Source organism: Squalius cephalus (assembly GCF_949319135.1).
Source record: "Squalius cephalus genome assembly, chromosome: 25".
NCBI classification, from domain to species: domain Eukaryota; kingdom Metazoa; phylum Chordata; class Actinopteri; order Cypriniformes; family Leuciscidae; genus Squalius; species Squalius cephalus.
The window spans coordinates 8,266,037-8,283,326 of NC_137146.1; the positions used below are offsets into that span (position 1 = coordinate 8,266,037).

Below are 17,290 nucleotides of genomic sequence, written 5' to 3' on the forward strand. Positions count from 1 at the left end.
ATCAAATCACAAGCATGGAATTGAAATCTTGAAATTTTTGTCAAGCAATAATAAAAACTGTATCCTACCAGTCATTGTACAATGTAAACATTGTGACATGTTGTCACTAAACTTCATAAAATTCTATTTAGTTACCAAATGTTTTGACAATCACAATTACACTTATTGTTAATATTTGTTTTTACATAACATAAAAAATCTATAAGTAGCAAATTACAGAGGTTGCGATATAGTCTTTTTTCCCTATTGTGACATATAGCCTATCTGAATGAAACAACTTCACGCAGACTTCATTCCTGCAGGGATGATATTTTGTAGGCCAACAGCCGGAAACGAGTTAGCATTTTATCACTTCCGGTTTCTTCTTCCCGAATTCACTTGGTTTTTTGAATGGGATTTGGTTAAACACGTAATTATAAGGTCTGTGGTTAACACATGCTCAAGATATTTTCATGTTCTATGAAATAACACACACCATTAATAGTCCACTCATGATTTGTTTTTAAAGCTTTCACGTGTCTTGAAAAAGGCGGTTGCTAATAAGTTGCTACTATAGTCCAATTTCACAGCCTCGTTGAGTTTATAATCGCGCTCTTGCAAACTATTCTAACTCACACTTTCAGGGATTTTTTTTTTTTTTTTTTTTTTTTAAATAAAGACTGAAAGAGTTTGAAGCTTGGTGTTGGTGACTTTGAAGTCGAGCGACCATGGTGTAAGCTAAAAGGTTAGCTTTTTATTTCTGGCTAGTGAGTTGTTTCTCACTATCATAAACCTTTGATGATCACAGAGCTTATTTTTTGTGATAATTCAAAAGCATGCAGAAAAATCCTATTGGGTTTTTGTTGAGGGAACCAGTGTGATGCTGACTTCCGGGTTGGCCTACAAAAATATTCATTAATAGCACTCCATTGATTGGATTGTTGGATCATTGTGGTTTGCTATTGGTCGATCTAATGTGAGTGACAGGTTGTCCCGCCCTCACGAGATGTTGTGATAGGGTAAGTTTTTGTTTTTTTTTATCAGATTTTTTTTTTTTTTATTGCTGCAAGAGGGAGGGGGAATTTATTTTATTTAATAAGATATGATTGCGATAGCACATTCATTTAAAATAAGGAGCACGGAAAAAACTCATGTAGGTATCTAGCCTAACAAATACTGCAATATTCCATAAAAAAAGAAGTGTGAATTTTAATTTAATGGTGACTTTAACATTATTCTGGCTTGAGTTGTTTTATACAGAAGCAGAAAGGAGCACTTCACAGGTCAGCTCTCACATTGCTGTTTTCGGGAAGGAACTGAACATGCCCTCTCGGCATGTGAGGCTGAGTAACGGACAGCAAGTGTAAACGCCTGCTGTGCTGAGCCACAACAGCACAGGAAGTCAACAGCCTGTTTAGCACAACTTCCTCTTAACCCTCCCCTCGCTGACCATCCACGCACTGTTTACACAAGGCAAGAGCAACACTAACACATGAGTTGCTCTGTCATCCTCACCTTACAGCATGCTATATGTAACGACGCATGATTTTATTGAACAACGGGGATCGAGTTTTTTATTTTTTTTATTTTTTACTCTGTTCAATGAAGTTAAGTATGTTAAAAAAAATAGGCTTCCTATATAGGCAAACAGGTAACTGGATTGTTACATTTAAGAATATTACTGTATGAATTAATGTTATATAATGACTATGTGTAACTTTAAGGCACTTTACGATTCAAAAAAGGTTCATTTAGAAACCTAAAACGATTACCCAGTGAAAAGCCTGACCTCTACTGACATTTGAGAGAACAGTCATTCATGCTGTGTGCGAAATAGCATACTACTGCATTTAATTCTAGAAAATAGTATGTGAAACAGTATCATGCAACCATAAAATGCTACATTGTTTATTGTTATCCTCATGTTTAAGTCAGAAAGTGGCGCCCAGTTGAAATCTTTGAAATAAAAACTGCCATTTTGCACATTAAATCCATTTTTTGTTCCTTTCTTTATTGAATGTCTTAACATTCTTATGAGAATTAGCATGCCACCTATTATACTGTATACTGCAGAAATGGTTAAAATTAGTGTCCTATTCCAAACATGAAATGAATAGCCATAGCAAACATGAAACTGCACGAAATGAGACAATTCAGAATCAAAACAGGAGGGTAAAAAGTCTACACATTTTTATTATGTAATGAAAACATTGTTTATAAATCTATGATAGTAATCAGAATTTAAGCAGTTAGATAACCTGTGCTTTTGTAGTTATAAATGTAAACAAAAAAAATGTGCTTTTATTACAGAGGATGGCATAAATGTGTAAAATTAGCTTCTTTTTTTTTTTGCTCTAAACAATTTAAAAACATCAACCTCAAGACGATTGTAAGGCACATGGGTATAAAAAAGTAGTTGTTTGTATCATGAAATGAATAACTGGATCATAATAGGATGTATCTTTACCATGCGCTTTTTGAAAACTGCATGAATATAAAAAGGACAGTTTCATAATTCATAACAGGAAAGGCTGTCTGCGTGCAAATAAAGCATTTTCTTTGTGTGCTCAAACTTTTAACACAATGAAGAGAAATGTAAACTGCAGAAGATAATAATTGAGGCCCATGTCAGCCACGATGTGGCTGCATAACCCTGAAAATAAATTATGGCATATTCATATCTCCACTTCTACAGGAATTGCTTTGAAATGTTCTAGAACCTAATAAGAGTTCATGTACATAATGGAAGCCACTTTCAAATTCATAAAAAAAGACAAATCAGTCTTTAATACTTTCTTGTTGTAAACACATGTAAATACTCAAATAATAAGTCACTCTTGGAGTTTTTGTATAATAACAAGGCATGTTGGCAGTAAACATGTCACATCAAAAGCATTTCAAAAATAATTCTGCATTAATTCATTTGTAAACAGTCTTCCGGTTAGAACCTCTTCCCATACTGGGACTGCAAGATGTCACATCCAATGAAATACTGTTGCATGTGAGCAGCACAAGACGTCTTGTTTGCATATACGGTACGCAGCACAGCTGGATTACACTATACCGATCTGTTTTGGTTCCAACAACACTCGTTTTCTTTTAATTTAGCAGCTCCAAGTAGGTAATGGGCACTTTTCCCTTCTGAGTCCCACGTTCCCCCATCAGCCAATCAGAGTCCATGCCTGGAACGCTGCTCACCATGATCACCTGAAAGAAAAAGGACATGCTATGCCACTAGGAATTCAAACCAAGAAAGTATTAGCGGCACACAAGTGGGCCGCCTACCTCATCGGCCAATAAGGAGAGCTCGTTGCTGCCCGCGGCGTCGTAATCGTACAGCACTCGCGCTTTACGGCTCCCGCTGAAGTTCTGCAGCTCGGTGAAACCTGAAGACGCATTGCCTGTGGTGGAAGGAAGAGGGGCTGACAGTGGCAGGATGGGTACGGAGACACTGGCCGTCGACTGGTTGTTGTTGGAAGAGAAAGCCGAAGGGAAGCTGGAGGGGGAAAAAATTCCAGATGAGTTAAACAATAATTAAAATGATTCTAAAATAGAATAAAATATACTGATTATGTCTTACTTTCCCAACTGCTTTTGGAGGTCCACCATGTACTGGTAACACTGGGCGTAATATGTCATCTGAGCCTCCACAAAGTCATTTAGACAGCGGAGATGATGGGCCTGGGGAAGAAAGAAGGTTGGGAGAGAGACGATATGGTCAGACATTGGGTTTTTCCGAGTAAAACTGAGGGCTTGTGAGATGTGGATTGGCAGGCGGCCCAGTGAGCGGCAGGTTTTCAGATGAGAGCTCACATGTGTACTGCTGATTCCTTCCAGAAGAAGCCTGGTGATTTCTGCCTGTCTGTCAAACTCACTCTGTGTCATCTTCAGATCCTGCTCGGCCTGAAAGAGAGAGAGAGAAATAGTCAAGGAATGTTTTGCTGATTCAGCTTAAAGTCGGCATGAAACGGAAGTTGCGATAGTCTTTTCTTCCCTATTGTGACGTATATCCGAGTGAAACGGCTTCTCGAACAAGGAAAAATGTAGAGCGGGAATTGATATTGTTAAGTATATGAATATGCATTTTTTATAAAACAGTAGGTGCAAAATACCTGGATGACATTCTGCTTCTGCTGAGATTATGAAGTGATAACAATATGAGGCAATAAGTGAATTTAGATGCAGTATTGCCCAGTGTTGTAAACTAAAACTGTTAAAAATGGTTTTCGGTAATTGTAATTAAGCTGATATTAAATAAAATAAAATATAAATATTAGTTTAAAACATTTAAACAAAACAACTGAAATAAATAAGTTGAAGTACTAAAATGAATTAAACTGAAATTGGAAATAAATATGACAAAAGCACATAAAATGATCTTAAAATGAAAACTGGAAATATAAACGTTAAAAAAACTCAAAATATGAATAAGTAAGGGCATATAACAATGATATGGGCATTATGATGATCAACTAGTCAACAGAAAGCAAGTTTCATGCAAGATCCTTTGAGTGGACCTTGAATCTACTTTTTGTATTCAGTTTGCAAGCTAACAGCCTGCTAGCTTAGCCTCCTAGCTTAGCACATAGTTTTGATTAGCCATCAGGCATTGAGGAATCTTACATAACACAAGAAACATAAAATGTTGGAAATTACAGGCAAAGAAAAAGCCGTGTGAACACAGGCAATACTGCCTAACTGATCCACAATTTCCAGTTTATCACTGTAGAGAGAAACTCATCACGACACAGACTGCAGTTTTCACATTAGCGCCAAGATTCACAGATGATCCAAAATGGCAGAACATTCTCCTTACCTTTGTCACTTCCTCTGCCCACATCTGCACAGCATTTGAAAACAGCAATAATATATTTAGAGATAAAACTGAGGATTAACACCATCTACACAGACTACAGCCACAACATTAGCAGCTAGCATCACTGAGGAAAATTTAGCATGGTAACCCAAGTTTCCACCAAAATACCAGTTACTATAGTCGTTGTGACTAAAACAAATAAATGCATTTGATTTCTTTCAAACAGACACTTTCAGAGTCATTTTGATTACAGTGGTGTGATTACCAAGTTAACAGTTTTATAGTGCTAACAAGAATCATAATATGGTATTTTGTCAAAAACTATGGTTAGCATGATTAAGATTGCAACACAAATCACTGCTGTTGCAGGGAACATGAACTATTTGCAGCAATTGACTAAGAACTACTTGCTCACTTCACAGTATCGAAGCAAACTAAACACTTCCCATTTTGGAAGAGGAGAGCTGTTTGTTTGGGTACTAATGTGTGTATGTGGGTGTATATATATATATATATATATATATATATATATGTGTGTAGGTTGAGTGCTGGACTTGAGGAGACAATCTTGAAGCACTTCTTTACTTCTCTTGTGAAACTGGGGCCAAGGGCGAAGAGCAGTTTTGAAATGTCATCACGATGTTGAGCAAACATGGATATCCTCTTTCCAAACTCTATATGCACAAAAAAAGGAACCTGGAAACACACACGCTGCTAATATCCGGGACAAAAGAGCTTAATCAACAACTTAAAGAGGAACTAGCATGTCTTAAAGGTGGCTCTTTTTAAGCAGAGTGGAACTCTGGAGATAAACACACACAGACCAACCTTTAGCCACTTTACATGGAGAAAATTCACCATGAAGGAGAAATTGGCAACATAGCCAGCGTCCCCTGGTGGAGGGGTAGATCCGAGAGGCTTTCGTGTGCCGACACAAAAACAAGAGACAGTACAGAGCTGCGTTTAGGGAAGATGGCAAGTGCCATCTCTGATTACTAGTTTATGGGCTGTAGCTTACATTTGTAAAGAATTTCCAGTAGGAAATTCTGTGACGTTACATCATATTTAAGGGGAAAATTCCATTTTAACTCGTGTAGAAGCAATAATAACTCACCAGAGCTCTGGCATCAGCCATTTTGGCTTTCTTTAGCTTGGTCTTTGCGGCATCAAGGTCCAGTCTTTTGTTCTGAAGCAGTTTACGCTCTTTCTGTAAAGAAGCAGAAGAGTTTGTTTTGTTAAAGTTGGCATGAAATGAAGCACGGATCAATCATTTGTGTATAGAAAACACTGCAATATTCCATAAAAAAAGGAATTTAAAGTTAAATTTGCACTGTTAAAAACTCTCTGACATTCTTTAAGCTAAATCTGTTATAGCTTCATACATTTAGTTTCAATGGTGAAAAAACACATTAAACCCAATTGAGAAATAAGATTAACTTTTAAAAATTTACTTTTCTATTTTCTTACAGAAAAATAAATTAGTTTATCCATGTGATGCAAAGCAGAATTTTTCACGATTCTTTTAATATGCTGATTTGCTGCTCAATAAACATTTCTTATTATTATCAATGTTGAACAGTTGTGCTGCTTAATATTTTGATGGAAACATGATATATTTTTTTTCAGGATTTTTTTAACTTTTGATCGGAGGTGTATATAGCCATGTTTCTAAATAATATCCACCTTATTTTTCAACACAGAAGTAACAGAGCCCGTCTACGGAGAGCCTGGCCACTTCCTATTAAGTCCTATTGTACCAAATTTTGGTTGTAGTTCCACTGGGGGCGATCGCCCATGAGTGCAAAATGAATGGGAGTCTGTGGAGATAGATGGCTAGATTTGTCTCTTTCACCCGATTGCCATTGAGAAATCTCAGATTTGATTGTAGGTTTTGCAAGTTCAACATGGGTTATACACTCACCTAAAGGATTATTAGGAACACCATACTAATACTGTGTTTGACCCCCTTTCGCCTTCAGAACTGCCTTAATTCTACGTGGCATTGATTCAACAAGGTGCTGAAAGCATTCTTTAGAAATGTTGGCCCATATTGATAGGATAGCATCTTGCAGTTGATGGAGATTTGTGGGATGCACATCCAGGGCACGAAGCTCCCGTTCCACCACATCCCAAAGATGCTCTATTGGGTTGAGATCTGGTGACTGTGGGGGCCATTTTAGTACAGTGAACTCATTGTCATGTTCAAGAAACCAATTTGAAATGATTCGAGCTTTGTGACATGGTGCATTATCCTGCTGGAAGTAGCCATCAGAGGATGGGTACATGGTGGTCATAAAGGGATGGACATGGTCAGAAACAATGCTCAGGTAGGCCGTGGCATTTAAACAATGCCCAATTGGCACTAAGGGGCCTAAAGTGTGCCAAGAAAACATTCCCCACACCGTTACACCACCACCACCAGCCTGCACAGTGGTAACAAGGCATGATGGATCCATGTTCTCATTCTGTTTACGCCAAATTCTCTACCATCTGAATGTCTCAACAGAAATCGAGACTCATCAGACCAGGCAACATTTTTCCAGTCTTCAACTGTCCAATTTTGGTGAGCTCGTGCAAATTGTAGCCTCTTTTTCCTATTTGTAGTGGAGATGAGTGATACCCGTTGGGGTCTTCTGCTGTTGTGACCCATCCGCCTCAAGGTTGTGCGTGTTGTGGCTTCACAAATGCTTTGCTGCATACCTCGGTTGTAACGAGTGGTTATTTCAGTCAAAGTTGCTCTTCTATCAGCTTGAATCAGTCGGCCCATTCTCCTCTGACCTCTAGCATCAACTAGGAATTTTCGCCCACAGGACTGCCGCATACTGGATGTTTTTCCCTTTTCACACCATACTTTGTAAACCCTAGAAATGGTTGTGCGTGAAAATCCCAGTAACTGAGCAGATTGTGAAATACTCAGACCGGCCTGTCTGGCACCAACAACCATGCCACGCTCAAAATTGCTTAAATCACCTTTCTTTCCAATTCTGACATTCAGTTTGGAGTTCGGGAGATTGTCTTGACCAGGACCACAACCCTAAATACATTGAAGCAACTGCCATGTGATTGGTTGATTAGATAATTGCATTAATGAGAAATTGAACAGGTGTTCCTAATAATCCTTTAGGTGAGTGTAGGTCGAAAGTTGAATGAACGAGTACTCATGTCCTTTCGATTTCTTACAGGTTGAGTTGTTGTTGCCCATAACACGCTAGCATTCTGCTAATGAACGCTGATTGGTCAGTGAAGGACTGATTACGACCAGAGATACCGCTTGATGGCATCGTGGCATCCAATGTGGGACCAGAATGTTAAGGCGGACTTTTTCACCCAAGTTTTTTTAATCAACGCAGCAACTTTTTTTTTTGGTTGCTGGCACTTTTATCTGCCTATGGTTATGTATGTACTGTGAAATTTACACGGATTGCCGTAAAGCAGTATCTCTGGTCGTACGATGTGTATGACGTCATTGACATTTTAAAAGACTTTTTAAAGCAAATAAGTGACTCTAAAAAATCTAACACCCAGCAATGTGTCATTTCTTTGCATCTCCTTTCGAATACAACATTCACAATTACTAGACAAAAAATTATATCCTGAGAAAAGTGGATTTTGAGGGGTATAGCTCCATAGACCTCCATTCATTCTGCACTCGTCCTGTGAGCGCCCTCATATGGAACCAGAGTGGAACTGCAACCAGTTCAGAAGCCGGAAGTTTACTGAGAGTGGAAGTTCTCCCCTTATTAGACATTCTCTGGAAGTAAGCTATTTTCTGTGAATGTGTGAGACTTTCAATTCATTAGCCACTATAGGGAAATAAGAATAAAAAAAGTGCAGTAAATGGCAAATGTTTTTGCTGCAGACCATTGTGTTTATAATAATTATATAATAATTAATTATTTATAATAATAATTATAACAATACATTATAATAACACGGTAAGAAATAACAGTTTGCAATATCAAGCAGAACAACAAACTGTTTTGTACAGCTAAAAATAACCGAAGCTGATTAGGCCAATTTACAAATGGCCTCAGCCACACTTACGTGAAAAATAAGGTGGGTGTGTTTCAGAAATCAGTGTTTCAGTTATTAGGGCTGCCTGATCTTACCAATATAGTCTTGAAGTCTCCTTCTAAAAAGTTGCGGAAAGGCGTGAGGAAATTGATGGCAGAGCTCTGAATGAACTCTCGCTCCGCTCCTCCAATCTGCTTCTCCGTCTCGCCACACTTAATCAGAGCGTTTCCTGTGGACAGAAACGGACCAACTGTACAATATACTAATTCAATATCATCAACATGATTTTAATCAAAAGATTAAATATTTTATCAAAATTGTGAGATGTCTAAAGGCCATTTTCAACTAGCAAACAGTCTACTTGTGTTTTAGTAGGTGTTTACATTAAAGCAAGGGGTAATGGGGTACTGTCAATGGACTACTATTATTGAATGAGGTACTATGGGTACTATGGGTTATCCACTATGCTGCCTGTGTGTTTGGTGCTTACCGTAGGCTGTTCCAGGCCCAGATTCATGCCCAGAGTCGATCATGGATTGCCCCAGAAGCTCATGGTTGTTCATCCGTGTCGGGGCCTTCTTGTCTAGTTTTTCATAGAAGAATTCTTCTATTCTGACATCTGAAAATGCAGATAGTATGAATAACATTACAATACATATTAACGCTATACTATTGATCAATGCCACATAAAATTAATATATTATATTTAGACTAATTTCAATATTTACGAGTAAAAAGGGTACTGTATTTACTGTAAAAAGTGGTAAACTTTTACCTTATGGAGCTAGTTCTACTTGATCATTTATAGATTGTTGGTAACCAGACCCCAACCCCAATGGATCCCATTGATTCCGTAGTATTTTTCCTACTATGGAAGTCAATGGGGCCATAAACTGTTTGGTTACCCGACATTCTTCCAAATATCTTCTTTTGTGTTCAGCAGAATAAAGAAATTCATACAGGTTTGGAACAACTTGAGGGTGAGTAAATGATGACAGAATTTTCATTTTTGGGTGAACTATCCCTTTAACTAATGGGACCTTATTGTAATGTGTTACCAGTTTCCCCCCCTTCTTTCCAGACATGACTAATAACAGTAATAATTATATATAAAAAGTAAAAATAATTCAAATAATTCCCAAATAATTAAATACTACAGCACCATGGTTGCATCCTTAAAAAGCAATCTCTAAATACAAAAAAAAAGAAGAGTAAAGGAATGTGATTTTCTAGATGTGATTGAGTAGACAGGTGTGCGTGCTAGATCTGTGTTTTAATCAGCTGTTTGTTCCCTCCTGTTGTGCGAGTGTTTTTCTGTCCTGCTGATATTTGAAAGTGGTGTGGCACCATAGTGAGGCTCTAACAGCTGTAGTTATAGTTACAGACTTTCTGACATTTTGTGAGATTTGAACATGAGGAAAGAAGAAATATGGATGGGTTCCAGAGAAGAGGAACGTTCTAAGAGAAATATAATTAAATTGCACATGTAAAGGTCGAAACATAAAACAAACACTAGTAGTAGGTCCTCGATATCTTTCCATGGGGTAAAATAATTAACCGCTGATTAGGTGAAGATGTCAAAGCTAATGAATCATCTAGCCTAATCACTGAATGGATCGTACTTGGGTTTGGCTGCAGTAACACTTCCGTCTGCTTCAAAATCTTCTCTGTCCATTGTTTAGTGCATTCAGCTCTGGTGAGGAGATTCTCCAAATGAGCATCCAACTCTGTCTTCTCAGCCTGGCCAAATTTTTCTTCTGTGAACTGTGAAAGCAGGCATTAAAAAAATTTGCCCATATTACTGCCACAAATATATTAAACAAGGTAAAGTGTTATCACATAATACCTTCTAATGTTCAACATTTTGATGTAGTTACACACACGCAAAAATATATCTAAATACATCAAATGTAACTATCCATCCATCCATAAAGTATACTTAAAAGGATACCTTATACTCTAAAAAGTGGGCCAATTTAGTCCCAAGTAGTATTGAAACAGTTACAGTACTTACAAGTATAGCCTACTTCTAATACATTGATAGTATTTTTTACTGGATAAAGTATACTTAAAAATGGCTACTTTTTGGTAAAGGCTCCCAAAAAGAAAAGCCTAGTGCTCAAACTAATGTATAAAACAAACTTAACCGCAGTTTTCACATCATAATAGGAAGTCGACATAGGCAGCGTTATGAGGCATCATCGACGTGTATTTTTTCTGCATCATCAGCACATTTGACAATCTCTATGATGGATAAAAATACTCTCTGGCTAGACAGCTCAGTAGGTTTTAAGACACAGCCTTTGTGTTTTTGTGCTGAGCTCTGCCGGATTAAACTCTAACGTTACTTTAGCCCGTTAGCGTTAGCCTCACAAACTAAATCTGGACAAATTTTTAAAATGTCAGTGTGCATTTTGACCATATGACAAAGTATGCATGTCTAATCGACATTACTGAGCCTTTAATGTTTGCTTTTGCCATAAAATCAAGAAATAATGACATTTCGCTGCTAAATCGATTAACAAACCCGATTTAGAGCACGAGAGAGAAAGAGAGGCCCTGAATAAAAGAGAAAGAGAAAGAAAGATACAGAAATACAACATTGGAAATCTCTTAAAGCGCCTTAACGTCCAAAATGCCAGTGTTTAGGATAAAAGTGTTGAAATAAAACCTAAATAAAAACTTTACGCATCTTTACAGAGAATCTGAATCTTCACTTACTTGCACCGCCCGACTGAATAAAGTACCAGCGTCCGCTGCCAGTCTTTTCACGTTAAAATCCATCTTTAACTTTTCAATATAAAACTATTTATTAAAAGAGGGCGCACGTCAGGATTGTGTAAATAAACGTGTTGACATCAATGTTAGCCTTTATTACACCGGCCGGGTTTTTTTGTGTATGTGAAAGTATGACTGAAGCAACAGCCGGAGAAGAGGAAGATCCACCCACGGATCTGATTACTGCGAGCACCGAATCGGACCTGGACCTCGAGAAGTGTCCGGTATAACCGAATGGGTCCAATTGTGTGCACCTTCATCATTATACACCCCGAAACGCTTTCGGGACTTCAAACGGAAGCATTTTCAGCAACATAATTATGTTGCTTAGAGATCGTGATATTTAGTTTTTTTGGCCCAGCCTCAGTCTGCCACATGAGTCAGGCTTGTTTTTTTCATGTTTGGAGGAAGTTTTAGGTCTTAGGTGTTTTCACATGTGAAGATGTCATACTGTCCTTTTTACTCTTTCAGTTAGTTAAACTTTAATCAGGTTGTGTGTGTGTGTAACGGTATAGTATTTATGTGTGCATAGCGCCCTCTACGGGTCAAAAAAAGTTGAATCCAAGAGAATGATGTGTTGTTTACGGATGATCTATCTATCTATCTATCTATCTATCTATCTATCTATCTATCTATCTATCTATCTATCTATCTATCTATCTATCTATCTATCTATCTATCTATCTATCTATCTATCTATCTATCTATCTATCTGAATGGTGAAAAAACGAAAGGCTATGTGCTAGTACTTGGCCTTTAAATAACTTAGTTAATTTTTCAGTGTGAATAGAAAAATTCATCTGTGGAATAATTTTCTATCACTGCATATAGTTATCACCACTAGATGGCAGCATGCAGCATCAGTAGTGTTCTGGAATCCTGCTCTACTGCCTGTTAAGACTTTAATAGCAGATAAGAAATGGGTGGATCACGGAGGGTTTTGACTTTTGGCATACTTCAAATAAAATAAATCACGTCATATTAAAATTCAACTTATTTATAGATGTTGTTATTCAACCCAACATTTGTTGTTTAAAGGTGCATTGTGTAATATTTAGGAGGATCTGTTGACATAAATGCAAAATCATATACATAACTATGTTTTCAGTGGTGTATAAAGATCTTATTTAATGAACCGTTATGTTTATTACCTTAGAATGAGTCATTTCTTTCTACATACGCCGTTCTATTAACATACATCTTTGTAAAGAAACCTTTAACTGTCACCGTCCCGTATATGGGACGCCTAAGTTTACTTCACTATTACAATTAAATCTTAATTTAATCATGACAAACTATATATCGTTGGAAAGGTCTAAGACTCCTTAATAGATATTTCAGCACTGTTTTTTGTTACAATTTATGCAGAAACAGTAATAGATGAATTTATGACAAGAGCGCACCTCAAAAAATCTACATCATAACTGGAGTTCTGAAAAAAAAAGTCACAAAAAGTCGACGCACACACTTTTAATAATTGAAACTTTGGTTTTCATGCTAAAAGTTCATAATAAAACATTTAATCTAGTATTTGTCAATAAAAAAATATAAAATAATATTATCTTCTAAAAAGTATAATATATTATCCTCTAAAATATATTATCTTTTTTTATTGCCTTTTTTTATAATTACATATTTTAGCAGTTATCATAAATTAGGTATCATTTGAAAGCTTACGATCTCAGAATTCATCCTGTGAAAACTGTTTTGAAACTGGATATTGTGTTACCATAAAAACGGGACTCTAAATTATCTTATCAGGCTCCTCCCCTTTTGGGCGTCGTCATGTTTCATCATTTATGATCAAAATATTTTCTAATCTTGACAAAACACATATTGTCAGAGAGGTCTGAGTCTCAAGGTTCCATATTTTGTCACAGAAGTGATATTTGGACAGAAATTTATTGATTTGATATGGCAGAATGCATACAGTTAAATTCAATGGAATTCAATGACACCCGGTGGCTATTTTTGGTAATACGCCTAAACAAAATCTCATGGGAACTTCAATTTTTGTGATATCAACTTCAAATTTGGAACACAACTTGGTTAGATATATGGCTTTGATTTTATAGTATTTTTTTGGTAAAACATATTTTGTAAAATATATATTTTATATAAAATAAAAATATTAAATAAATTATATTTGATTTAATGTAAATTTAAACTTCCATAACTTTTTCATACTTACATTTTTTGAAGTGCTTTCACTTCAGCAATAATCTGCTATTTTTTCCCTTTAAAACTTGAATAGTGCATTTTAATGTCCATTAAAAGGGGGGTGACAGGCTACTTGCTGTCTCAGACGACGACATCTTTTCTTGTCGGCCACCGTAACTTCTGTTGGTTACAATTCGCAACCTCACCACTAGATGCCGCTAAAAATTACACAGTGCACCTTTAAATGGGTGTTTCTGAAATTTTATTATATCTATAGCCCTATATTGATAAATATCTAGATATACAGTATATTTGTATTTGACTGCATGGGGCTTTTTATCACACATGAAGGTACATTTTAAATGAAAGGTTTTGTTCTCAGGACAAGGACATTTTTCATGAAATCCAGGTCAGGCAAGCTATCACCATGTAGTTGTAGGCGAGTTGTCATGTTTTTTACAATTAGCCAACTATTATTTTACAATTGATTAATTAGGCCTATTACAGTAATACAGCATTAATTCAATAACTGTTCGTCAAAACAATTTTTTATTATTTACAATTATTCTATACACTACATTTAGCTGTTTCATGCTTTTTTTTTTGTTTTTTGCTTTAATTGCAGGTTTTATTATTACAATTTACCCAAGTGTGACAGCTGGACACAATGCCTCAATCTTTATTTTTTCCAGCTAATATGTTCAGTACCCTTTTTGTAGCCAAGACTTTCAAAAGTACACGTCTTGTTTCTCCCTACCTTTTAAATAAACCTACTTTCTTCTCACTGCAACATCCGCGCTTGTAACCGTAGTAACTAATATGCATTGTAGCCCAGCCCCCTGGACACTACGTCATCTGACTGACAGGTAGATGCGGCGCTGTTTTCATCATGCTTGATAGTGAGAGTCGCGCGCACTGATTCTTCCACAGAGAACCGGAGAGCATCTTATCCTCGTCACCTTTTTCTGATCTCTCACGTGCAAGTTTTTTTTTTTTTTCAACCAGGGTGCAAGTGTTTGTTTTCAGAAACCGAGAGAAATGAGCGCAGTGTCATTTCGAACGAGAGATCGAAATTTTAATATTACTGATAATTAACCTATTATTCGGTTGCCCTCATACAGGAGCAAAATAAATAAAAAAATAAAATAAAATAAATACATTAATTTGGGAAATGGGCAGCACAGCAATGGATTCTAAGAAAGATGAGAAGAAAAATTCTAGAAAAAGAAGATCGCTTCGGATACACATGCCTGTAAGTTAATATCCGACGATACTGATTTTCTTCCACAGATTCAAAGCCAAAAGTTGTGGACATGGACTGGAACATGATACAGACACATAGCTACAAATTTAAATCACTCTGCTCGCAATGGTTTCGCACTGACATTGTGAAGTGAGCTGCAAATGGATTTGACTTTTCAGAAGCATTTCAAAAGGCAAGATAGTGTTTTTGTGTTGTGTTTACTGAATATATTCACATTTAAACAGGCTGTTTGTCAAATCTGGCATATGTCATATCCCACTAAAAAGGTATTGAGATTTTATTTACATTTATTAAATAATGTCTTATATATATGAATAATAATAATAATACCTATATATATATATATATATATATATATATGTATGTATGTATATGTGTGTGTGTGACCCTGGACCACAAAACTAGTCATAAGTTTTTTATTTTTTAATTGAGATGTATATATCATCTGAAAGCTGAATAAATAAGATTTCCATTGATGTGTGGTTTGTTAGGATAGGACAATATGAGGCTGAGATACAACTATTTGAAAATCTGGAATCTGAGGGTGCAAAAAAATGTAAATATTGAGAAAATCACCTTTAAAATTGTCCAAATGAAGTCCTCTGTGTTGCTGCATCCACCCACAAAAATAACTTTGACATATTTACGGAAGGAAATTTACAAAATATCTTCATGGAACATGATCTTTACTTAATATCCTAATGATTTTTGGCATAAAATAAAAATCGATAATTTTGACCCATACAATGTATTGTTGGCTATTGCCACAAATATACCCGTGCGACTGGTTTTGTGATCCAGGGTCACATATATAGACAGTATTTTATTTGTCTGTTTTCATATTATTATTATTATTAAGACAGATGCATGGCAGTCTCTGAGATGGCTAAACATTCTGGTTCTCAGGATAATTAATGTCAGGCTACCTGTTCTAAACAGCATACTCATTATATTCAAATCAAATCAACCACCTATTCACATAAATAGCAATGAAAATGTTTTGACCGGGTTGACCATATTTCAATTGGCCGCACCTGACTCCAGTTAAACATGGAGTCATCAACTCTAATGGGTTTAAGAACCATAGATGGCAATCAGTTAATGTGCGGTTTTCCTGAACAAATGGTGATGCACAAAGGCTTTTTATGAATTAATACTGATCAGTGCTGATTCTGTATAGAAAGAACAGATGACAGATGTGAAATTTTACACTACGTCAGAGTTCCATCTTATTATTTAGCAAGTAAAATAATTGCATAGCACAAGAAAAGTGTAATTATTAGATTAAAAAGAAATCCCTGCACAATGATCAGTGTTTTGGTTCAGTCAGCTCAAGCTGTGATGAAACCGCAAGTCTGTTTGTTTCAGTGCTGGAGCCACTCAGTAATCACCTGCTAATTAGCCGTTTAGTGTCATTATCAGATCACTGTCATCACTGAGTAATCCTATGAATACATAAACAATATTTATCAGAAGGGAACACAGGTTCTGTTTTCGCTGCATAATTTGTTGCATCGTGGCATTTTTGGCAGTTTCCTGACATTGTAACAGGTATATGTGAAATATGTGCCATGGTTTCCTCTGCAGACGTATTTTATTAAGTAAACAATCTTGAGCCATGTGATGTAGAGACGAACACTTTGAAAATGTTCCCTGAATGCTGATAAACCTCTTTATAGTGACTTTTTTTGACCAGATGGGCATGAATGCAGGCTTTAATGTTTTATGAATCTTGTATTGGAGGTTTAATGTGAAAATCAGGGCTGAGACTGTTCTTATTATTACTCATAAATGTCCAATATCAACTCTGCAATATTGACATATGACATTTATGGTCATTCAAGTTTGAATTGGTGAACTATTAGGGTATATTTAACCGCATTTACTGCTCTTAATAAATGTTGGTGAATAAATGACTGAACTAAAGGTCACAAAGCCAGCATTGTTACTACATACACATGCTTTTGGATGTAATCAACCCGGATGAACCCGCATGCACTTTTGTGTACATAAGAAATAGGTTCAGTGATTTCCCTACATTTTGAATTAACACAAAAACAGACACATATCTTTTTGATTGCTGTTTATGTTTGCTTTTTCAGTGGCAGGTTGCTTAGCAATAGTGTAGTAAACTGAGATTCTTTCAATGTTGTATAGGCTATGTGAAAAAAGAAGTGCGCTTAATGTTTTGAATGTGCAAATCTTATTGCAATTATGATAACTCTCTGAATAGTTTTAACATGTTATTGAATATGGCGATGTATTTGGTCTTGGTGGAC

The 17,290-nt window shown here is 36.3% G+C and overlaps 2 protein-coding genes across 3 annotated transcripts in view; one reads left to right on the forward strand and one right to left on the reverse strand.

Annotated features, from left to right (window-relative positions):
- Nucleotides 1-1,994: 1,994 nt before the first annotated feature.
- Nucleotides 1,995-12,075, reverse strand: sh3glb1a (SH3-domain GRB2-like endophilin B1a). The gene is made up of 9 exons (XM_079863231.1): nucleotides 11,531-12,075; nucleotides 10,432-10,573; nucleotides 9,300-9,428; nucleotides 8,905-9,038; nucleotides 5,910-6,002; nucleotides 3,793-3,882; nucleotides 3,560-3,660; nucleotides 3,265-3,475; nucleotides 1,995-3,186 (listed from the first exon to the last, which is right to left on the reverse strand). Exons 1-9 carry the CDS (start codon nucleotides 11,591-11,593, stop codon nucleotides 3,079-3,081), a joined length of 1,071 nt encoding a protein of 356 aa, XP_079719357.1. The 5' UTR covers nucleotides 11,594-12,075; the 3' UTR covers nucleotides 1,995-3,078.
- Nucleotides 12,076-14,673: 2,598 nt separating this feature from the next.
- prkag2a (protein kinase, AMP-activated, gamma 2 non-catalytic subunit a) overlaps nucleotides 14,674-17,290 on the forward strand; it is a 66,011-nt gene continuing 63,394 nt past the window's right edge. The window contains exon 1 of one of the 2 annotated variants that reach the window (XM_079862944.1): nucleotides 14,674-14,999. In XM_079862944.1, coding sequence (XP_079719070.1) covers nucleotides 14,919-14,999 — 81 coding nt within the window. In that variant the 5' untranslated portion in view covers nucleotides 14,674-14,918. The remainder of the gene's footprint in view (nucleotides 15,000-17,290) is intronic. The other variant, XR_013820157.1, reaches the window with a different exon arrangement.

Bases quoted from the DNA above. Each gene is read 5' to 3' on its own strand.
- sh3glb1a (XM_079863231.1), bottom strand. From the start codon at position 11,593: ATGGATTTTAACGTGAAAAGACTGGCAGCGGACGCTGGTACTTTATTC. The intron at 9,039-9,299 runs GTAAGCACCAAA...TTCTGTCCACAG, and splicing joins TGGGCCTGGAACAGCCTACG to GAAACGCTCTGATTAAGTGT. The intron at 3,883-5,909 runs GTGAGTTATTAT...TCTCTCTTTCAG, and splicing joins TGGCTGATGCCAGAGCTCTG to GCCGAGCAGGATCTGAAGAT.